The following is a 23000-nucleotide window of genomic DNA, read 5'->3' as shown; positions in this document are numbered from 1 at the left end:
TCTCAACACTACAGCTGTGTAATATGGTGTTGTTCTCAACACTACAGCTGTGTAACACAGTGTTATTCTCAACACTACAGCTGCGTAATATAGTGTTGTTCTCAACACTACAGCTGTGTAACACAGTGTTATTCTCAACACTACAGTTGTGTATATATCGTTGTTCTCAACACCACAGCTGGGACATATTGTGTTGTTCTCAACACCACAGCTGTGACATATAGTGTTGTTCTCAACACTACATTTGTGTAATATAGTGGTCTTGCAGCATAGTGTTGTTCTCAACGCTACTACAGCTGTGTAATATAGTGTTGTTCTCAACAGTACAGCTGTGTAATATAGTGTTGTTCTCAACACTACATTTGTGTAATATAGTGGTCTTGTAACATAGTATTGTTCTCAACGCTACAACTGTGTAAAATAGTGTTGTTCTCAACACTACATTTGTGCAATTTGGTGGTCTTGTAACATAGTGTTGTTCTCAACACTGCAGCTGTGTAATTAACACTACAGCTGTGCAATATAGTGTTGTTGTAATATAGTATTGTTCTCAATTCTAGAGATATGTAACATAGTGGTTTCTCAACACTACAGCTGTGTAATATAGTGTTGTTGTAATATAGTGTTGTTCTCAACACTACAGCTGCGTCACAGTGTTGTTCTCAACACTACATCTGAGTAATATAGTGTTGTTCTCAACACTACAACTGTGTAATATAGTGTTGTTCTCAACACTACAACTGTGTAATATAGTGTTGTTCTCAACACTACAGCTGTAATATGGTGTTGTTCTCAACACCACAGCTATGTCTTATAGTGTTGTTCTCAACACTACATTTGTGTAATATAGTGATATTGTAACATAGTGTTGTTCTCAACGCTACAACTGTGTAATATAGTGTTGTTCTCAACACCACAGCTGTGTCATATGGTGTTGTTCTCAGCACTACAGCTGTGTAATATAGGGTTGTTCTCAACACTACAGCTGTGTAAGACAGTGTTATTCTCAACACTACAGCTGCTTAATATAGTGTTGTTCTCAACACTACAGCTGTGTAATATAGTGTTGTTCTCAACACTACATTTGTTTAATATAGTGGTCTTGTAACATAGTGTTGTTCTCAACACTACAGCTGTGTAATTAACACTACAACTGTGCAATATAGTGTTTTTGTAATATAGTGTTGTTCTCAATTCTCGAGATATGTAACATGGTGTTGGTCTCAACACTACATTTGTGTAATATAGTGGTCTTGTAACATAGTTTGTTCTCCATGCTACAAATGTGTAATATAGTGTTGTTCTCAACACTACAGCTGTGTAATATAGTGTTGTTCTCAACACTACAGCTGTGTAATATGGTGTTGTTCTCAACACTACAGCTGTGTAATATAGTGTTGTTCACAACACCACAGCTGTGTCATATGGTGTTGTTCTCAGCACTACAGCTGTGTAATATAGGGTTGTTCTCAACACTACAGCTGTGTAATATGGCGTTGTTCTCAACACTACAGCTGTAGAACACAGTGTTATTCTCAACACTACAGTTGTGTATATATCGTTGTTCTCAACACCACATCTGTGAATATAGTGTTGTTCTCAACACAATGGCTGTGAAATATAGTGTTGTTGTAACATAGTGTTGTTTTTAACACTACAGCTGTGTAATATGGTGTTCTCAACACTACAGCTGTGTAATATAGTGTTGTTCTCAACACTACAGCTGTGTAATATGGGGTTGTTCTCAACACTACAGCTGTGTAATATGGTGTTGTTCTCAACACTACAGCTGTGTAACACAGTGTTATTCTCAACACTACAGCTGCGTAATATAGTGTTGTTCTCAACACTACAGCTGTGTAACACAGTGTTATTCTCAACACTACAGCTGTCTAATATAGTGTTGTTCTCAACACTACAGCTGTGTAATATGGTGTTGTTCTCAACACTACAGCTGTGTAATATAGTGTTGTTCTCAACACTACATTTGTGTAATATAGTGATATTGTAACATAGTGTTGTTCTCAACGCTACAACTGTGTAATATAGTGTTGTTCTCAACACCACAGCTGTGTAATATAGCATTGTTCTCAACACTACAACTGTGTAATATAGTGTTGTTCGCAACACTACATTTGTGCAATTTGGTGGTCTTGTAACATAGTGTTGTTCTCAACACTACAGATTTGTAATTAACACTACAGCTGTGCAATATAGTGTTGTTGTAATATAGTGTTGTTCTCAATTCTAGAGATATGTAACATAGTGGTTTCTCAACACTACAGCTGTGTAATATAGTGTTGTTGTAATATAGTGTTGTTCTCAACACTACAGCTGTGTCACAGTATTGTTCTCAACACTACATATGAGTAATATAGTGTTGTTCTCAACACTACAACTCTTTAATATAGTGTTGTTCTCAACACTACAACTGTGTAATGTAGCGTTGTTGTAATACAGTGTTGTTCTCAACACTACAACTATAATATGATGTTGTTCTCAACACCACAGCTGTGTAATATAGTGTTGTTCTCAACACTACATTTGTTTAATATATTGGTCTTGTAACATAGTATTGTTCTCAACGCTACAACTGTGTAATATAGTGTTCTTCTCAACATTACATTTGTGCAATTTGGTGGTCTTGTAACATAGTGTTGTTCTCAACACTACAGCTGTGTAATTAACACTACAACTGTGCAATATAGTGTTTTTGTAATATAGTGTTGTTCTCAATTCTCGAGATATGTAACATGGTGTTGTTCTCAACACTACATTTGTGTAATATAGTGGTCTTGTAACATAGTTTGTTCTCCATGCTACAAATGTGTAATATAGTGTTGTTCTCAACACTACAGCTGTGTAATATAGTGTTGTTCTCAACACTACAGCTGTGTAATATGGTGTTGTTCTCAACACTACAGCTGTGTAATATAGTGTTGTTCTCAACACCACAGCTGTGTCATATGGTGTTGTTCTCAGCACTACAGCTGTGTAATATAGGGTTGTTCTCAACACTACAGCTGTGTAATATGGCGTTGTTCTCAACACTACAGCTGTAGAACACAGAGTTATTCTCAACACTACAGTTGTGTATATATCGTTGTTCTCAACACCACATCTGTGAATATAGTGTTGTTCTCAACACAACGGCTGTGAAATATAGTGTTGTTGTCAACACTACAGCTGTGTAATATGGTGTTGTTCTCAACAGTACAGCTGTGTAATATAGTGTTTTTCTCAACACCACAGCTGTGTCACATGGTGTTGTTCTCAGCACTACAGCTGTGTAATATAGGGTTGTTGTCAACACTACAGCTGTGTAATATGGTGTTGTTCTCAACACTACAGCTGTGTAATGTAGCGTTGTTGTAATATAGTGTTGTTCTCAACACCACAGCTGTGTAATATAGTGTTGTTGTAATATAGTGTTGTTTTCAACACTACAGCTGTGTAATATAGTGTTGTTCTCAACGCTACAACTGTGTAATATAGTGTTGTTCTCAACACTACAGCTGTGTAATATAGTGTTGTTCTCAACACTACAGCTTTAATATGGTGTTGTTCTCAACACCACAGCTGTGTCATATAGTGTTGTTCTCAACATTACATTTGTGTAATATAGTGGTCTTGTAACATAGTGTTGTTCTCAATACTGCAGGTGTGTAATTAACACTACAGCTGTGCAATATAGTGTTGTTGTAATATAGTGTTGTTCTCAACTCTAGAGATATGTAACATAGTGGTTTCTCAACACTACAGCTGTGTAATATAGTGTTGTTGTAATATAGTGTTGTTCTCAACACTACAGCTGCGTCACAGTGTTGTTCTCAACACTACATATGAGTAATATAGTGTTGTTCTCAACACTACAACTGTGTAATATAGTGTTGTTCTCAACACTACAACTGTGTAATATAGTGTTGTTCTCAACACTACAGCTGTAATATGGTGTTGTTCTCAACACCACAGCTGTGTCTTATAGTGTTGTTCTCAACACTACATTTGTGTAATATAGTGATATTGTAACATAGTGTTGTTCTCAACGCTACAACTGTGTAATATAGTGTTGTTCTCAACACCACAGCTGTGTCATATGGTGTTGTTCTCAGCACTACAGCTGTGTAATATAGCGTTGTTCTCAACACTACAGCTGTGAAATATAGTGTTGTTGTAACATAGTGTTGTTCTCAACACTACAGCTGTGTAATATGGTGTTGTTCTCAACACTACAGCTGTGTAATATAGTGTTGTTCTCAACACTACAGCTGTGTAATATGGGGTTGTTCTCAACACTACAGCTGTGTAATATGGTGTTGTTCTCAACACTACAGCTGTGTAATATGGTGTTGTTCTCAACACCACAGCTGTGTCATATAGTGTTGTTCTCAACATTACATTTGTGTAATATAGTGGTCTTGTAACATAGTGTTGTTCTCCATGCTACAACTGTGTAATATAGTGTTGTTCTCAACACTACAGCTGTGTAATATAGTTTTGTTCACAACACAAAAGCTGTGAAATACAGTGTAGTTCTCAACACTACAGCTGTGTAACACAGTGGTTTTCTCAAAACTACAGCTGTAATATAGTGTTGTTCTCAACACTACAGCTGTATAACACAGTGTTATTCTCAACACTACAGTTGTGTACATATCGTTGTTCTCAACACCACATCTGTGAATATAGTGTTGTTCTCAACACAACAGCTGTGAAATATAGTGTTGTTGTAACATAGTGTTGTTCTCCACACTACAGCTGTGTAATATGGTGTTGTTCTCAACACTACAGCTGTGTAATATAGTGTTGTTCTCAACACTACAGCTGTGTAATATGGGGTTGTTCTCAACACTACAGCTGTGTAATATGGTGTTGTTCTCAACACTACAGCTGTGTAATATAGTGTTGTTCTCAACACCACAGCTTTGACATATAGTGTTGTTCTCAACACTGCATTTGTGTAATATAGTGGTCTTGTAGCATAGTGTTGTTCTCAACGCTACAACTGTGTAATATAGTGTTGTTCTCAACAGTACAGCTGTGTAATATAGTGTTGTTCTCAACACTACAGCTGTGTAATATAGTGTTGTTCTCAACACTACAGCTGTAATATGGTGTTGTTCTCAACACCACAGCTGTGTAATATAGTGTTGTTCTCAACGCTACAACTGTGTAATATAGTGTTGTTCTCAACACTACATTTGTGCAATTTGGTGGTCTCGTAACATAGTGTTGTTCTCAACATTTCAGCTTTGTAATTAACACTACAGCTGTGCAATATAGTGTGGTTTGTAATATAGTGTTGTTCTCAATTCTAGAGATATGTAACATAGTGGTTTCTCAACACTACAGCTGTGTAATATATTGTTGTAATATATTGTTGTTCTCAACACTAGAGCTGTGTCACAGTATTGTGCTCAACACTACATCTGAGTAATATAGTGTTGTTCTCAACACTACAACTGTTTAATATAGTGTTGTTGTCAACACTACAACTGTGTAATATAGTGTTCTCAACACTACAGCTGTGTAATATAGTGTTGTTCTCAACACTACAGCTGTAATATGGTGTTGTTCTCAACACCACATCTGTGTCATATAGTGTTGTTCTCAACACTACATTTGTGTAATATAGTGGTATTGTAACATAGTGTTGTTCTCAACGCTACAACTGTGTAATATAGTGTTCTCAACACTACAGCCGTAATATGGTGTTGTTCTCAACACCACAGCTGTGTCATATAGTGTTGTTCTCAACACTACATTTGTGTAATATAGTGGTATTGTAACATAGTGTTGTTCTCAACGCTACAACTGTGTAATATAGTGTTGTTCTCAACACTACAGCTGTGTAATATGGTGTTGTTCTCAACACTACAGCTGTGTAATATAGTGTTGTTCTCAACACCACAGCTGTGTCATATGGTGTTGTTCTCAGCACTACAGCTGTGTAATATAGGGTTGTTCTCAACACTACAGCTGTGTAATATGGTGTTGTTCTCAACACTACAGCTGTGTAATGTAGCATTGTTGTAATACAGTGTTGTTCTCAACACTACAGCTGTGTAACACAGTGTTATTCTCAACACTACAGCTGCGTAATATAGTGTTGTTCTCGACACTACAGCTGTTTAACACAGTGTTATTCTCAACACTACAGCTGTCTGATATAGTGTTGTTGTAATATAGTGTTCTCAACACCACAGCTGTGTAACAGTGTTGTTCTCAACACTACGTCTGAGTAATATAGTGTTGTTCTCAACACTACAGCTATGTAATATAGTGTTGTTGTAATATATTGTTGTTTTCAACACTACAGCTGTGCAATATAGTGTTGTTCTCAACACTACAGCATTGTAACATAGTGTTGTTCTCAATGCTACAACTGTGTAACATAGTGTTGTTTTCAACACTACAGCTGTAGTGTTGAGAACAACACTATATTACACAGCTGTAGTGTTGAAAACAACACTATATTACAACAACACTATATTACATAGCTGTAGTGTTGAGAACAACACTATATTACTCAGACGTAGTGTTGAGAACAACACTGTTACACAGCTGTGGTGTTGAGAACAACACTAGTAGTGGTATTGTAACATAGTGTTGTTCTCAACGCTACAACTGTGTAATATAGTGTTGTTCTCAACACTACAGCCGTAATATGGTGTTGTTCTCAACACTACAGCTGTGTAATGTAGCGTTGTTTTAATACAGTGTTGTTCTCAACACTACAGCTGTGTAACACAGTGTTATTCTCAACACTACAGCTGCGTAATATAGTGTTGTTCTCAACACTACAGCTGTGTAATATAGTGTTGTTGTAATATAGTGTTGTTTTCAACACTACAGCTGTGTAATATAGTGTTGTTCTCAACACTACAACATTGCAACATAGTGTTGTTCTCAACGCTACAACTGTGTAATATAGTGTTGTTCTCAACACTACAGCTGTGTAATATAGTGTTGTTCTCAACACAACAGCTGTGAAATATATATAACGCCTCGGCATTGTGCACCGCTCGGACAGCCCGTGGGCCTCCCTCCTGCACATGTTTTCTAAGGCTGATGGCGGTTGGCGCCCCTGTGGCGATTTTCGTCGCCTGAACAACGCCACAATCCCCGACCGGTACCCCGTCCTGCACATACAGGACCTCTCCGCCCATCTGGCGGGGGCCACCATCTTTTCCAAAGTAGATTTGATGCGGGGCTACCACCAGGTACCAGTCCACCCTCGGGACGTGCCCAAGACAGCGGTCATCCCGCCATTTTGACTCTTCAAGTTGCTGAGGATGCCCTTCGGCCTCAAGGGGGCAGCGCAGACGTTCCAGTGGCTGATGGACTCTGTGCTACTGGATATGCCGTTGTTGTTTGTTTACTTGGATGACATTCTCGGGGGCAGCGCATCCGCGGAGGAGCACCTGACGCACCCCCAGCAGTTGTTTGAGTGGCTCAGTGTGCATTGACTCATAGTCAATCCAGCCAAGTGCCAGTTTGGCCTGTTGTCCATTAACTTCCTCACCCACCGCGTGAGCCGTTCCACTTCCCGCCTGAGTGGACGCCGTCGCCAGTTTCCTATGCCCCTGCACCGTGAAGTCCCTGCTGGAGTTCCTGGGCATGGTGAACTTTTATAACAGGTTCATTCCCCGCACAGCTCACCGCATGCGGCCCTTGTACAAGGCCCTGGAGAGCAAGGAAGTCAAGGTTGAGGTAGACTGGTCCCCGGGGATGGACGACGCTTTCGACGACGCCAAGGCTGCGCTGGCCTTGGCGCTGGCCTTGGTTGAGAACAACACCATATTACAGCTGTAGTGTTGAGAACAACACTATATTACACAGCTGTAGTGTTGAGAACACTATACTGACTCCTGTGTGGCGTGCCAACGTTCCAAAGTACACCGTCATACCAAAGCCCCCTTGGCGCCATTCCTGGTGCCCGAGAGGCGTTTCGACCATGTGAATGTGGACCTGGTGGGCCCCCTCTCCCCCTCTCACGGGTTCACTCACCTTCTCACCATGGTGGTCAGGACCACCAGGTGGCCGGAAGCTGTTCCCCTGTCATCGACCACGTCTACTGCGGTGGCCCGGGCGTTCATCGGGTCCTGGGTGGCCCGTTTTGGCACGCCGGCTGACCTCACCTCTGACAGGGGCCCGCAGTTCACGTCGGATCGCTGGAGTGCAGTCGCGGAGGGGCTGGGGGTGAAGCTCCACCGCACCACAGCGTACAACCCGCAGGGCAACGGACTTTGTGAGCAGTTTCATCGGTCTATGAAGGCCGCTGTTCGTGCCAGCCTCACGGACATCAACTGGGTCGATCGCCTCCCGTGGGTCATGCTCGGCCTTCGCTCTGCCCCCAAGGAAGACCTCCAGTCCTCGTCTGCCGAGCTGGTTTACGGCCAGCCGCTGCGTGTCCCGGGTGAGTTTCTCCCGGACGCCGTGGCCCCCTGGTCTGCAGCTTCTCAACGGGCTGTGGCCCGGGACGATGCCAACGCTTTCGCTCCAATCCCTACATCTCACCACTGACTGCCTCCCTCAGTTCTACGTCCCCAAGAATCTGCTACCGTACCCCCCCTGCAGCCCGTGTCCTGGAAGCAGGGCCTAATAACTTTTTGGTGGACATGGGGGGCAAGCCGGAGCGCGACTCAGTGGACCATCTCAAGCCTGCCCATTTGGACCTGGGTGGGCCAGTCGAACTGGCCCTGCCCTCGCGGCGTGGACGCCCCCCTTCTCGGGCTCCGGCTCTGTCCCCTGCCCCTGCCCCCGCCCCCATACCCGTTCAGCGCAGCCGTTTTGGCCGCCTAGTCCGCCCCATGAGATGTTGACTGTTTCACTGGGAACTGTTCGCTTATTGGCTGTTTGTGTTTCACTGAGTACTGTTGTGTTACATTACTGTTTTGCATTATTTCGTGATGGTGAATTGTGAGGGAGCAGGGGGCTGTGTGGTGATACACAATTGAGGGTAGATTCACCAGGGGCTGCTGCTCCTTTAAGGCAGACGTTCAGAGTGCTGACGTAGGCACTGCTTAGAGATTCCCAGGAAGTGGAACCATGTTTTCAGCAGCCTAGCGGTTAGCATGTTGCCATTGGAGATTGTGTGGTATCGGTGTTGTTTGGTGTGGCGAGTAAACAGAATTGACTCGACTCGATCGCTCCGTCTCATTCCTGCACTCCCACAATATAGGCAGCTGATGAGTACGCGACGCACGAAACCAGCTTGTACTGCTAGTATTAAAGGTTTTTCCTACATCTATCTATATCTATATCTATACATATATATCTATATCTATACGTATATATCTATATCTATATTGTGATGAGAACTACAGTGCCCAGCATGCTGTGTACGTAAGAGGAGGGGCACGCAACTATATGTTTTAGCGCGGTTCTGTACTGGCGCATTCTGGGAATTGTCCGGGTCGGGGACTGGAAGCAGATGGCTGAATAAAGCACGTTATTAATCGCGACTCCCTTGCCTGTCGTTTATGCACATGACATATATATATCTATACGTCTATATCTATATAAATATATATACAGTGGCGCCGGCAGCCGGTGCGTACAGATCCCTGTACGCACCGGCTGGTGGCGCTATTAGCCGGCTGCGTGCGCTGTTAGCCAGTGATGTTAACACCAATCAAATGTATTTGCGTCAAACGGCGTGAATGAAAAAAAAAAAGACGAACAAAATAATTAAAAATGGACGCACGGTGCGTACAGAATTACGGCTGCCGGCGCCTCTGTGTGCGTGTGTGTGTGTATATGTGTGTATATATGTGTGTGTGTGTATGTGTATGTAACCCGCACTTTGCGTTCGGCCGTCGTCTCCCTACACGCCCTGGGACTCTGCGTTGTGTTTGTTGTAGTATGATGTTTGCGTGGAAAAGGAAGGAGGCGGAGGCTTGGGATCGTGGCTGAGACCTGGACACTTTATTGGCACTCGCTTGCACTTCACCTCTCATCCATCAGCTGGCCGCTGGCCTCATCATACTCACAGCTTCCGGCAGAAGAAACAAAAAAACATTTCTCTTTCTCAATAAAATTAAAATAAAAAGTGCAAATGTGCAAATAAACACATCTCATATCAAAATGCTACTTTACGGCAAAACCAAAGTAAATGTCATCCATTATAAATTAAATAAGGCACTTATTACCCATAAAATTAAACAAAAAAACCATGGATAATCTGCTCAAATAATACTGCATCCTGCGTTATATGCCATGCTAATGCTCAACAGGCTAGCCAACACTTTTTGTCACATTTCTCTTGCCAAATACAATGTTCGACATCAAACTTTAACTAGGTTATAAGCAAACTTGTCTATTAACACCACAGAATAAACAGTTAGACAATATGTGCGATATAAATCAATATTTTTATGATAATGCAGACCGCCAGTAACACTGCTCACCTTCCGGCAGAAGAAACAAAAAAACATTTGATCAACGTAGCCTTTTGTCCGGGACAAGACTTAGGGGTACGGTGTTGCAAAAGGGACAAACATCGCCATTTGCGGCATTCCCAGGAGAACATACAGCGTAACAGTGCCACCCTGTGGTGGATTTACAATACTACCTTACATGCATATACATATATACACTCCTCAAAAAAATAGAGGGAACACATAAGCAATGACATGTAGCTTCAAGTCAATCACACTTTTGAGATATCAACCTGTCCAGTTAGGAAGCAACACTGATTTGTGAATCAATTTCACCCGTTGGTAAATTGTCTAATTTCCACCAGGTGGAAATTAGACAATTTGCAAGACAACCCCTATAAAAGGAATGGATTTGCAGGTGGTGGCCACAGACCATTTGCCTGTCCTCATCTTTTCTGGCCGATCTTTGGTTAGTTTTTCATTTTGCTAGTGCCCTCACCACTAGAGGTGGCATGAGGCGGTATCTGCAACCTACAGAAGTTGCTCAGGTAGTGCAGCTCATCCAGGATGGCACATCAATGCGTGCTGTGGCAAGAAGATTTGATGTGTCTCCCAGCACAGTGTCCAGAGCATGGAGGAGACAGGCCAGTACACCAGGAGACGTGGAGGGGGCCGCAGGAGGACAACAACCCTGCAGCAGGACCGCTATCTGGTCCTTTGTGCAAGGAGGAACAGGAGGAGCACTGCCGGAGCCCTACAAAACGACCTTCAACAGGCCACTAATGTGCAGGTTTCTGCTCAAACAGTGAGAAACAGAATGCATGAGGATGGTATGAGGGCCCGACGTCCACAATTGGGGCCTGTGCTCACAGCCCAACACCGTGCAGCCCGATTGACCTTTGCCAGAGAACATCTTGGTTGGCAGATTCGCCATTGGCGCCCTGTGCTCTTCACAGATGAGAGCAGGTTCACACTGAACACATGTGACAGACGTGAGAGAGTCTGGAGACGCTGTGGAGAACGTTCTGCTGCCTGCAACATCCTCCAGCATGACCGGTTTGGCGGTGGGTCAGTGATGGTCTGGGGAGGCATATCCTTGGAGGGCCGCACAGACCTCTACGTGCTAGTCAGAGGTACCATGACTGCCATTAGGTACCGGGATGAGATCCTCAGACCCATTGTCAGACCATATGCTGGTGCAGTGGGCCCTGGGTTCCAGCTCATGCATGACAATGCTCGTCCTCATGTGGCCAGAGTGTGTCAGCAGTTCCTGTATGTCGAGGGCATTGATGCTATGGACTGGCCTGCACGTTCCCCAGACCTGAATCCAATCGAGCACCTCTGGGACATCATGTCTCGTACCATCCGCCAACACGATGTCGCACCACAGACTGTCCAGGAGTTGACCGATGCCCTGATCCAGGTCTGGGAGGAGATCCCTCAGGAGACCATCCGTCGTCTCATCAGGAGCATGCCCAGACGTTGTAGGGAGTGCATACAGGCACGTGGAGGCCACACACACTACTGAGCCTCATTTTGAATCGTCTTGAAGAATTTCCACAGAAGTTGGATCAGCCTATGTTCTCATTTTCCACTTTGATTTTGAGTATGATTCTGAATCCAGACCTTAATGGGCTAATGATTTTGATTTCCATTGATCATTCTTAGGTTATTTTGCTCTAAACACATTCCTCTGTCTAATAAATACAGATTTTCAGCTGAAATATTTCAAAAGTACTGTAACTCATCTGAATCATTTGTTTTCAAATCATTTTGAAAGACTTTTCTGTCTTACCTCAACTATTCAGTGTCCCGCAGCAATGATAAAGTTATTGTCCCTCTAAGAAGAGTTGTACGTATTTGAGTTGAGGATAGGCCTCTGATTCACTCTTCCGATGTGATGATTGCCAAGTGAACAAGGAGACCCAGGAACCATGTCCCTCCGGTCTCCTACAAGATATGAGATGGAGCTGTCTTGTAAAGACATGTAGAAAGACAACACTGACTGGGTACAACCAACCCTCTGTCTGAAAAACTAAATGTCCAGCCAATCTGGAATAAGCATTCTTTAAAAAATGGAATATACTACAGCTGTCTGGGCCAGAGTATTTTCACGCGACATCCTCAGTGAGCTTGTTGTTTAGGGGTGCAAGCGGCGCTAGCTGCGGGAACCCTATCGTTTCTCCAAAGATTATTATTGTTGTTGTTGTTTCCGCAGGGCGCTACAATAAGCGTATTTATGTTTTGGCAATATCTCGGGCTCTGTATGGAATTTTTTGAGAAATTATTTTATACTCTAATTCCCTGAAAGCTCCCGAATCCAACGCACCCGCCAATTTCCGCCTGCCAAATTTCCCGCCATTTTCAAAAAACTGGAAGTGACAGTAAAATGAACTAGCCTGAGGCTGTTCATCCGATTTGCATGACATTTGGTATGCGTCATCTCCAGACAATGCTGATAAAAAGTTGTCAAACGAATTTTGATATGTCATTCCATTTCGAAGTTACTTGTCAATCAAAATTTAGAGTGTGGCCCATTGTGATTGTATTGCCTATATCTAGTGATGTGATTGTCCAAACTTAACGAAACTTGTTATGCACAATCGCCACAACATTCTTTGGAAGCATGCCAAATTTTGTGAAATTTAGTCCATAGGGGGCGCTACAACTGACACATGTGGCCCATAATTATAATATAATAATAATTGTATTTATATAGCACCTTTCTAAAACAATGTTACAAAGTGCTTCACAAAAGAAAAAGCAAAAAACAAAACAAAAAACAGATAAAACCAGACAAGGCAGGAATAAGAATAAGATCAGATAAGAGTGAAAATAAAAACAGTAAAAATTTCAACAAATATCTAACATTTATAAAAGTTTTCATAAAAAGAAAAGTTTTAAGACGAGATTTAAAAGAAGCTAGAGACTTAGTTCGTCTTAGCTCAGCAGGAAGAGAGGTCCATAGTGTGGGGGCTCTAACAGCAAAAGCCCGACCACCCTTTGTAACCAACCGAGTGGTTTGTAACCAACCTGGGAATAACCAGCAGGGCTCCATCTGCAGACCTTAATGGTCGGGGGGAGGGGCATACCAAGTCAATAAATCACAAATGTATAAAGGAGCAAGACCATTTAAAGCCTTAAAAGTGAGCAGTAATTTTTTTGGGGTTTTTTTTTTCCTTTTTCTCCCAATTTAGTGGTCAATCGATCCCTATTTAAGTTTAAACACCATCCCCGTACTGCATGCGTTCGCCGACTGCATCTCTTCGGCCGGCTGTCTCGAAGGAGACGCCTCGCCACTTTCGTGACAAGGTGAATCCAGGCCGAACCACTGCTTTTCCGACACACACACACAGACACATTCATGTGACAAATACAAGCCGACTCCCGAAGACAACGTTGCCAATTATTGCTGCTTCATCGAGTCCGGCCATAGTCGGAGCTGACAAGACCGGGGCGCGAACCCCGGTCCCCAGTGGGCAACTGCATCGACACAAAGCCGATGCTTAGACCACTACACCACCGCGGACTCCAATTTTAAAATCAATTCGATATATAACAGGGAGCCAGTGTAGGGAGGTAAGCATAGGAGTGATATGGTCATGCCTCCTTGTCCCTGTAATGAGCCAAGCAGCAGCATTTTGTACCAACTGTAGATGGTGGAGTGAGCCCTTGCTGATACCAGAATAAAGTGCATTACAGTAGTCGAGCCAAGAAAAGGTAAAAGCGTGTACAACTTTTTGCAAATCGGCAATTGATCAAAATGATCTAATTTTGGAGATTAGCTTGAGTTGGAAAAAGCATGACTGAACAACATGTTTAATTTGATTGTCAAAATTGAGGTTAGCATCAAATATTACCCCAAGATTCCTAGCAGCCTGTTTAAGACTACCTGACAGACCACCAAGATTAGTAGCAAACAGACTGATGGAATTTTTGAGACCGAACAGAATGCCTCGGACTTATCATCATTAAATTTAAGATAATTATTGGACATCCAGAATTTAATGTCACTGAGGCAAGTTGTGAGATTTGCTAGGGTGCTAGGATCTGTGGGTTTTAGTGGCATGTATAACTGAGTGTCATCAGCATAAAAATGGTAGAGCACATCGTGATTTTGAATGACATGGCCAAGAGGCAGCATGTACAGTTCATCCGGAAAGTATTCACACCCCTTCACTTTCCCCACATTTTGTTATGTTACAGCCTTATTCCAAAATGGATTAAGTTCCTTTTTTCTCTCATCAATCTACGCACAATACCCCATAATGACAAAGCGAAAAAGGTTTTGTAGAAATTTTTGCAAATTTATTAAAAATAAAAAACTGAAATATTGCATGTACAGAAGTATTCACACTCTTTACTCAGTACTTGGTTGAGACACCCTTGGCAGCGATTACAGCCTCAAGTCTTCTTGGGTATGAAGGTACAAGCTTGGCACACCTATATTTGGGTTATTTTTCCCATTCTTCTCTGCAGATCCTCTCTAGCTCTGTAAGGTTAGATGGGGAGCGTAGCTGCACAGCTATTTTCCGGTCTTTCCAGAGATGTTCAATTGGGGTTCAAGTCTGGGCTCTGGCTGAGCCACTCAAGGACATTCACAGACTTGTCCCGAAGCCACTCCTTCGTTGTCTTGGCTGTGTGCTTAGGGTCGTTGTTGTGTTGAAAGGTAAACCTTCGCCCCGGTCTGAGGTCCTAAGCGTTCTGGAGAAGGTTTTCATCAAGGATCTCTGTTCTTTGCTCCATTCACCTTTCCCCCAATCCTGACTAGTCTCCCAGTTCCTGCCGCTGAAAAACATCCCCACAGCATGATGCTGCCACCACCATGCTCACTGTAGGGATGGTATTAGCAAGGTGATGAGAGGTGCCTGGTTTCATCCAGACGTGACGTTTGGCATTCAGGCCAAAGAGATCAATCTTGGTTGACTTCATGGCTTGGTTTCTGCTCTGACATGCACTGTCAACAGTGGGACCTTATATAGACAGGTGTGTGCCTTTCCAAATCATGTCCAATCAAATGAATTTACTACAGGTGGACTCCAATCAAGATGTATAGAAACATCTCAAAGATGATCAGTGGAAACAGGATGAACCCGAGCTCAATTTTGAGTGTCACAGCAAAGGGTGTGAATACTTATGTACATGCAATATTTCAGTTTTTTATTTTCAATAAATTTGCACAAATTTCTACAAAACCTTTTCACTTTGTCATTATGGGGTTTTATGTGTAGATTGATGAGCAAAAAAATGAATTTAATCCATTTTGGAATAAGGCTGTAACATAACAAAATGTGGGGAAAGTGAAGGGGTGTGAATACTTTCCGGATGCACTGTATATAGAAAAGAGAAGGGGGCCAAGAACTGAGCCTTGAGGGACACCACAACTCAACTGAGCCACTGAGGAGGCAGAGTTACCCACAACAACAGAAAAAGTTCTGTTGGTGAGGTAAGAGCTTAATAAGTTTAGAGCCGAGCCCTTGATGCCAACCCAAGTATCTAAGCGATGTAAGAGGATGTTGTTCAGAGGCATGAGCTAGAACGACTTGCTAATGAAAGGTCCAGATTTGTGCTGTTCTTCTCAGATACAGGGGTGAAGTATACGCTGCTCTGGGTGACATAAAAAAGATGTAAAATTCCTTTTGGTTAGAAGACTGAGAAGTACACCTGCATAGATTACTCTGGCAAGAATCCAAGGATGAAGAGCTGGGGAAATCGAACCCCGGTCGCCCGGATCATGGGCAACTGCGCTAACCAGTCAACTAAAAGGTCCAACTTGTTAGCCAAGGGCTAGTGAGTCTAGTCATCCGTGGTCTTTACAATATGTAGACATCATATTTAACAAGTGCATCCTGTGCTCAGCCATGCACAATGTACCGTGCCTTTCAAATTGATTGGCAGACTGAACTCAAGCATGAGCCAGGGAAAGCCCTGGTAAAGCCTTTACAAATTCAAGATTCAAGAATCTTTAAAAAAGCAGTAACAATAATAAATAGTGTGTGGTGTATGCAGGGTATTGTGTGTGTGTGTGTGTGTGTAGGCCCAACCTTAATAAATGTGCATATGCGTATGTAGTTGTTTGTATATTTGTGTGTTTGTGTATGCCAAGCTACGTCTGCGCGAGTGTGTTTGTGTGTAAACTGATGATCGGCTGAAGACCATAGGTCAGTACCAGTCAGTCCGGCACCAGGCTTAGTGTCTTTAATATTCTTTGTTCAAAAGCCTGGTTGCTTGGTGAAAAAAGTTATTCCGGAGCCGACTGCTCTGGGCTTTAAGGCTGCGGTACTGCTTGCCTGACGGTAGCAGCTGGAACAGTCCATAGTTGGGGTGGCTGGGGTTCTGGATTCAAATATATCAATCTGTTCGATTTCATGCAGGCTCTGCCATCTGGCTCCACCTTACAGGCTTGTCCTCGTGTGAAATGCACACTCACATTGAAAACTGCAACACGGTGCCCACTGAGTGGGCAAATGATATGGGCAGAGCTGACTCAGTGGCCTATGTGAGACTGGTGAAACTGTCGTTATTCCGTCCTATGTTTTCACACTGAAAGAGCTTCCCTTGTCAAAGAGCTTTTCCTATTAAGAGCCTTTTCCATGTCTTCTGACAAGAAAACATTGAACCAACGGCCCTTTTCAGGGCCCAGCACCAGCAGCCGCTGCACGTCTTGCACCTTGCCGTTGGATGTGGCAGATGGCAGAAAAAAAACATATGCCATCACCTTATTGTCACTTAAAAACCTCTGATATTCTTGGGCTTTTTGGTTCTGCAATCCAGATAAAAATGACACAAGCTTATCACGCAGGTCGCACACCCTCTCCAACACACGACCTTTACTCAGCCAGCGAACGTCATTATGCAGCAAAAGAGCCTTGTGTTCCGCTGACATTTCCTCCAGCAGTGCTCTGAAAAGGCGATGTTGCAGACTGAACTATCGCAAACCAAATTTACCAGTCTCGTCACAGCATCCGTCACCCTTCACCCCCCCCACACACACACACACAGTTTAGTGCACAACACTGATGTGTGAATAATGCAGTGAAATGCTAAGAGCACTGGCTTAACAGCAGCAAGCCTGCTCACCAAGCTCTTGTGTTGTCCCACCATTGATGCAGCCTCATCGGTGACAATGGAAGTGCATGCAATAAATGGCAATAAACAATAAGCAATATGCATTATATAATAAATGGCAGACACAATTGTGGTGAATGATAAAGGCCTTTATCAAATCAGGCCTGTCTGTATCAATTAATGTGTTAGAATCAAGTGTGTTTGTATCAAATAACTCATGTCTTTATGAAAACCAAATTAGATTTTAAGAGCAAATATATCACTTCAATTACCTTTTCATCAACTCCGTTTTTATCATTTGAGCTTGATCCCTTATGAAAAAGAACTGTTTGTCTGTGAATTACTGAGCTGTTTTACATCCCTATGTCATTGTTGTCCTAAGACTTGACTAAATCTATAAATGAAACTAAGTAGCAATAGCGACAAATATTGGTAAAATAAGTATATCAATTGAATACAAATAAACTACCCAATAAAATAGAGGCGAGCAAACTCATATTGTAGTGGCAGACAGAAATTATACCCTTTTGCTGTTCACCATTAAAGAAACTTAATGAAACTAGTAGAACTGATGTCTGCAGAGATGGTGTGGCTTAAAACAACTGTAGGTTATGAGGTCAGTCTGGATTTGACGTTGTTCTCTCATAGCAGGAGGCAGTGTGAAGTGATGATACAGCTGCAGCTACATGTAGATGTGATACTGTAACACCAGAGGAAATGATGCTAACTCATATTCATGCTCTCCACAGCTGGAGAGGAAAACAATTCTGGGGTGTGTCATATGGAAGCATCAATGCCTGCTCCGTCTCCCAACCCAAACATGGACCTAACAAGAGCAGAGGGGGTGGAAGAGGGCTGTCGGTGGTGCTGAGCTCCAGTGAGAAGCAGGTGGTGAAGGAAGCCCTGGTCCCACTGTGTGGCCCTGACAGGCTGATGTACGCCTCTGGAGCTGGCTACAAGATCCTGTGTGTGATCCAGGGCTTGGCTGATATCTATGTCCTCTCAGAGGGCAGCACCTTCAAGTGGGACTCCTGTGCGCCTCACGCCCTGCTGCGGGCGCTGGGGGGCGGCGTGGCAGACCTGACCAAGTGTCTCCGCTCCAGCGAGGGAACAGAGGGTCACCAGGCAGAACTCACATACCACCTGCCTCACAATGAGCACCAGGGGGCAGACCGCTGGGCCAACCAGGGGGGCTTGGTGGCTTATCTAGACGGTGCTCTGCTCTGTGCTGTCACTGGGGGCATGAGGGGCAAACTATGAGTGAAGAGGCAGTCCAGCTGCTGTAACTGCTGCTGCTGCTGAGCTCTTATTCATCCTTTCTAGTTTGTGAAAAAGTAGGGTTCGGGATGGGGAAAATTATTGTTATGATCAACTATGCTTTCTCATATTTAACATACATATATATGCAATTATAAATGTAGGTAGGAATATGTCATACCCGGGCTGAGTAATTGTGTTTTTGGCCTTTCGTGCCTGATGTGTGATACAATGCTCACCACAGAGGTTCAGACAATCAGAAGAAAACATGTTATGTTTCCTGTAGAGCAGTTGTGTTACGTAGAGAACGTGCTGTAGTAAACCTTATGTTTCCTGTAGGGCAGTTGTGTTACGTAGAGAACGTGCTGTAGTAAACCTTATGTTTCCTGTAGGGCAGTTGTGTTACGTAGAGAACGTGCTATAGTAAACCTTATGTTTCCTATAGGGCACGTGTCTTAAGTAGTGAACATGCTGTAGTAAACCTTATGTTTCCTGTAGGGCAGTTGTATTACATAGAGAACGTGCTGTAGTAAACCTTATGTTTCCTGTAGGGCAGTTGTGTTATGTAGTGAATGTGCTGTAGTAAACCTTATTTTTCCTGTAGGGCACGTGTCTTACGTAGTGAATATGCTGTAGTAAACTTGCCCATCTTTTACTTACAGCAGCCACAAATAAACATAAGTACTCATGAATACAGTTTGTCTCGGGCCTGGGGATTTGTTAAACAATGATGTGCTTTGACTCTGTGTGTGTGTGTATGTGTGTGTGTGTGTGTGTGTGTGTGTGTGTGTGTGTGTGTGTGTGTGTGTGTGTGTGTGTGTGTGTGTGTGTGTGTACAGGTGAAAAATTAAATGAGAAAGCAACATAAAGTGTCTTGGGAAGTTGTTGAGTCCCCAGAACAGCATCAATGCTCCTTGATGCTACAAGTGTCTGAACTCTACTGGAGGGATGAACTCTACTAGAGGGATGAAGTTACTGGAGGGATGAACTCTACTGGAGGGATGAAGTTACTAGAGGGATGAACTCTACTGGAGGGATGAAGATACTGGAGGGATGAACTCTACTGGAGGGATGAAGTTACTGGAGGGATGAGGTCTACTGGGGGGATGAGGTCTACTGGAGGGATATAGTCTACTGGAGGGATGAACTCTACTGGAGGGATGAACTCTACTGGAGAGATGAAGATACTGGGGGGATGAAGTCTACTGGAGGGACGAAGTTACCAGAGGGATGAACTCCACTGGAGGGATGTAGTCTACTGGAGGGATGAAGTTACTGGGGGGATGTAGTCTACTGGAGGGATGAAGTTACTGGAGGGATGAACTCTACTGGAGAGATGAAGATACTGGAGGGATGAAGTCTACTGGAGGGACAAAGTTACTGGAGGGATGAACTCCACTGGAGGGATGTAGTCTACTGGAGGGGTGAAGTTACTGGAGGGATGAACTCTACTGGAGGGATGAAGTCTAATGGAGGGATGAACTCTACTGGAGAGACGAAGATACTGGAGGGATGAAGTCTACTGAAGGGACAAAGTTACTGGAGGGATGAACTCCACTGGAGGGATGTAGTCTACTGGAGGGGTGAAGTTACTGGAGGGATGAACTCTACTGGAGGGATGAAGTTCAATTCAATTCAATGTATTGTCATTAAAAACAATGTACAGGCACATGTTAAAAATGAAATGAGGGACAAGTGGAAGGACAAGTTACTGGAGGGATGAAATCTTCTGGAGGGATGAAGTTATTGGAGGGATGAAATCTACTGGAGGGATGAAGTTACTGGAGAGATGAAGTCTACTGGAGGGATGAAGTTACTGGAGGGATGTAGTCTACTGGAGGGATGAACTCTACTGGAGGGATGAAGTTACTGGAGAGATGAAGATACTGGAGGGATGAAGTCTACTGGAGGGACAAAGTTACTGGAGGGATGAACTCCACTGGAGGGATGTAGTCTACTGGAGGGGTGAAGTTACTGGAGGGATGAGCTCTACTGGAGAGATGAAGATACTGGAGGGATGAAGTCTACTGAAGGGACAAAGTTACTGGAGGGATGAACTCCACTGGAGGGATGTAGTCTACTGGAGGGGTGAAGTTACTGGAGGGATGAACTCTACTGGAGGGATGAAGTTCAATTCAATTCAATTCAATGTATTTTCATTAAAAACAATGTACAGGCACATGTTAAAAATGAAATGAGGGACAAGTGGAAGGACAAGTTACTGGAGGGATGAAATCTTCTGGAGGGATGAAGTTATTGGAGGGATGAAATCTACTTGAGGGATGAAGTTACTGGAGAGATGAAGTCTACTGGAGGGATGAAGTTACTGGAGGGATGTAGTCTACTGGAGGGATAAAGTTACTGGAGGGATGAACTCTACTGGAGGGATGAAGTTACTGGAGGGATGAACTCTACTGGAGGGATGAAGTTACTGGAGGGATGAAGTCTACTGGATGGATGACGTTACTGGAGATGAACTCTACGGGAGGGATGTGGGTACTAGAGGGATGAAGTCTACTGGAGGGATGAAGTTACTGGAGGGATGTAGTCTACTGGAGGGACGAAGTCTACTGGAGGGATGAAGCCTACTGGAGGGATGAAGTTACTGGAGGGATGAAGTTACTTGAGGGATGAACTCTACTGGAGGGATGAAGTTACTGGAGGGATGAACTGTACTCTAGGGATGAAGTCTACTGGAGGGATGAACGCCATTCTTGCAGAAGATACTCCCTCATTTGGTGTTTTGATGAGTGTGGTGGAGAGCGCTGTCTAACATGTCGGTCCAAAACCTTCCATAGGTGTTTAACTGGGTTGAGATGTGGTGACTGTGAAGGCCATTGCATATGATTTACATCATGTTCATCCTCATCAAACCATCCATTGACTCCTCGTGCCCTGTGGATAGGGGCATCATCATCCTGGAAGAGACCTCTCCCATCAGGAAAGACATGTCTCATCATGGATAAAGGTGATCACTCACAATAACTGTTTTGATTTGCAGTGACCGTGGAGTAAACCATTCCAGGAAAATGCCCCCTACAACACACACACACACACACACACACACACACACACACAGGACTAAAGTGTTTGCCAGAGGGCAGATGTATTCCTCACACTGCCCTAGATATACAGCTTCACTTTCCCCACATTTTGTTATGTTACAGCCTTTTTCCAAAATGGATTAAATTCCTTTTTTCTCATCAATCTACACACAATACCCCATAATGACAAAGTGAAAAAGATTTTTTAGAAATTTTTGCAAATCTATTAAAAATAAAAAACTGAAATATTGCATGTACATAAGTATTCACACCCTTTACTCAGTACTTGGTTGAGGCACCCTTGGCAGCGATTACAGCCTCAAGTCTTCTTGGGTATGAAGCTACAAGCATGGCACACCTATATTTGGGGTATTTCTCCCATTCTTCTCTGCAGATCCTCTCAAGCTCTGTAAGGTTAGATGGGGAGCGTCGCTGCACAGCTATTTCCAGGTCTTTCCAGAGATGTTCAATGGGGTTCAAGTCTGGGCTCTAGCTGGGCCACTCAAGGACATTCACAGACTTGTCCCGAAGCCACTCCTTCGTTGTCTTGGCTGTGTGCTTAGGGTCATTGTCGTGTTGAAAGGTAAACCTTCGCCCCAGTCTGAGGTCCTGAGCGCTTCTGGAGCAGGTTTTCATCAAGGATCTTTCTGTACTTTGCTCCATTCATCTTTCCCTCGATCCTGACTAGTCTCCCAGTTCCTGCCGCTGAAATACATCCCCACAGCATGATGCTGCCACCACCATGCTTCACTGTCGGGATGGTATTAGCAAGGTGATGAGAGGTGCCTGGTTTCCGCCAGACGTGACGTTTGGCATTCAGGCCAAAGTTCAATCTTGATTTCATCAGACCAGAGAATCTTGTTTTTCATGGTCTGAGAGTCCTTTAGGTGCTTTCTGGCAAACTCCGAGCTGGCTGTCGTGTGCCTTTTACTGAGCAGAGGCTTCCGTCTGGCCACTCTACCATAAAGGCACGATTGGTGGAGTGCTGCAGAGATGGTTGTCCTTCTGGAAGGTTCTCCCATCTCCACAGAGGAACGCTGGAGCTCTGTCAGAGTGACCATTGGGTTCTTGGTCACCTCCCTGACCAAGGCCCTTCTCCCCCGATTGCTCATTTTGGCTGGGCGGCCAGCTCTAGGAAGAGTCCTGGTGGATCCAAACTTCTTCCTTTTACGAATGATGGCGACCACTGTGCTCTTCCGGACCTTCAAAGCTGTAGACATTTTTTTGTACCCTTCCCCAGATCCGTGCC

The 23000-nt window shown here is 43.6% G+C and overlaps 1 protein-coding gene across 1 annotated transcript in view; it reads left to right on the top strand.

The window, feature by feature from the left end:
- Nucleotides 1-19403, top strand: part of inpp1 (inositol polyphosphate-1-phosphatase) — a 52574-nt gene extending 33171 nt beyond the window's left edge. The window contains exon 6 of the mRNA XM_056274628.1: nucleotides 18200-19403. Coding sequence (XP_056130603.1) covers nucleotides 18200-18710 — 511 coding nt within the window. The 3' untranslated portion in view covers nucleotides 18711-19403. The remainder of the gene's footprint in view (nucleotides 1-18199) is intronic.
- The last annotated feature ends 3597 nt before the right edge of the window (nucleotides 19404-23000 follow it).

The sequence above is a fragment of the Lampris incognitus genome, chromosome 2 (assembly GCF_029633865.1).
Source record: "Lampris incognitus isolate fLamInc1 chromosome 2, fLamInc1.hap2, whole genome shotgun sequence".
NCBI lineage: Eukaryota > Metazoa > Chordata > Actinopteri > Lampriformes > Lampridae > Lampris > Lampris incognitus.
This window is presented reverse-complemented; position numbering and strand designations above follow the sequence as displayed.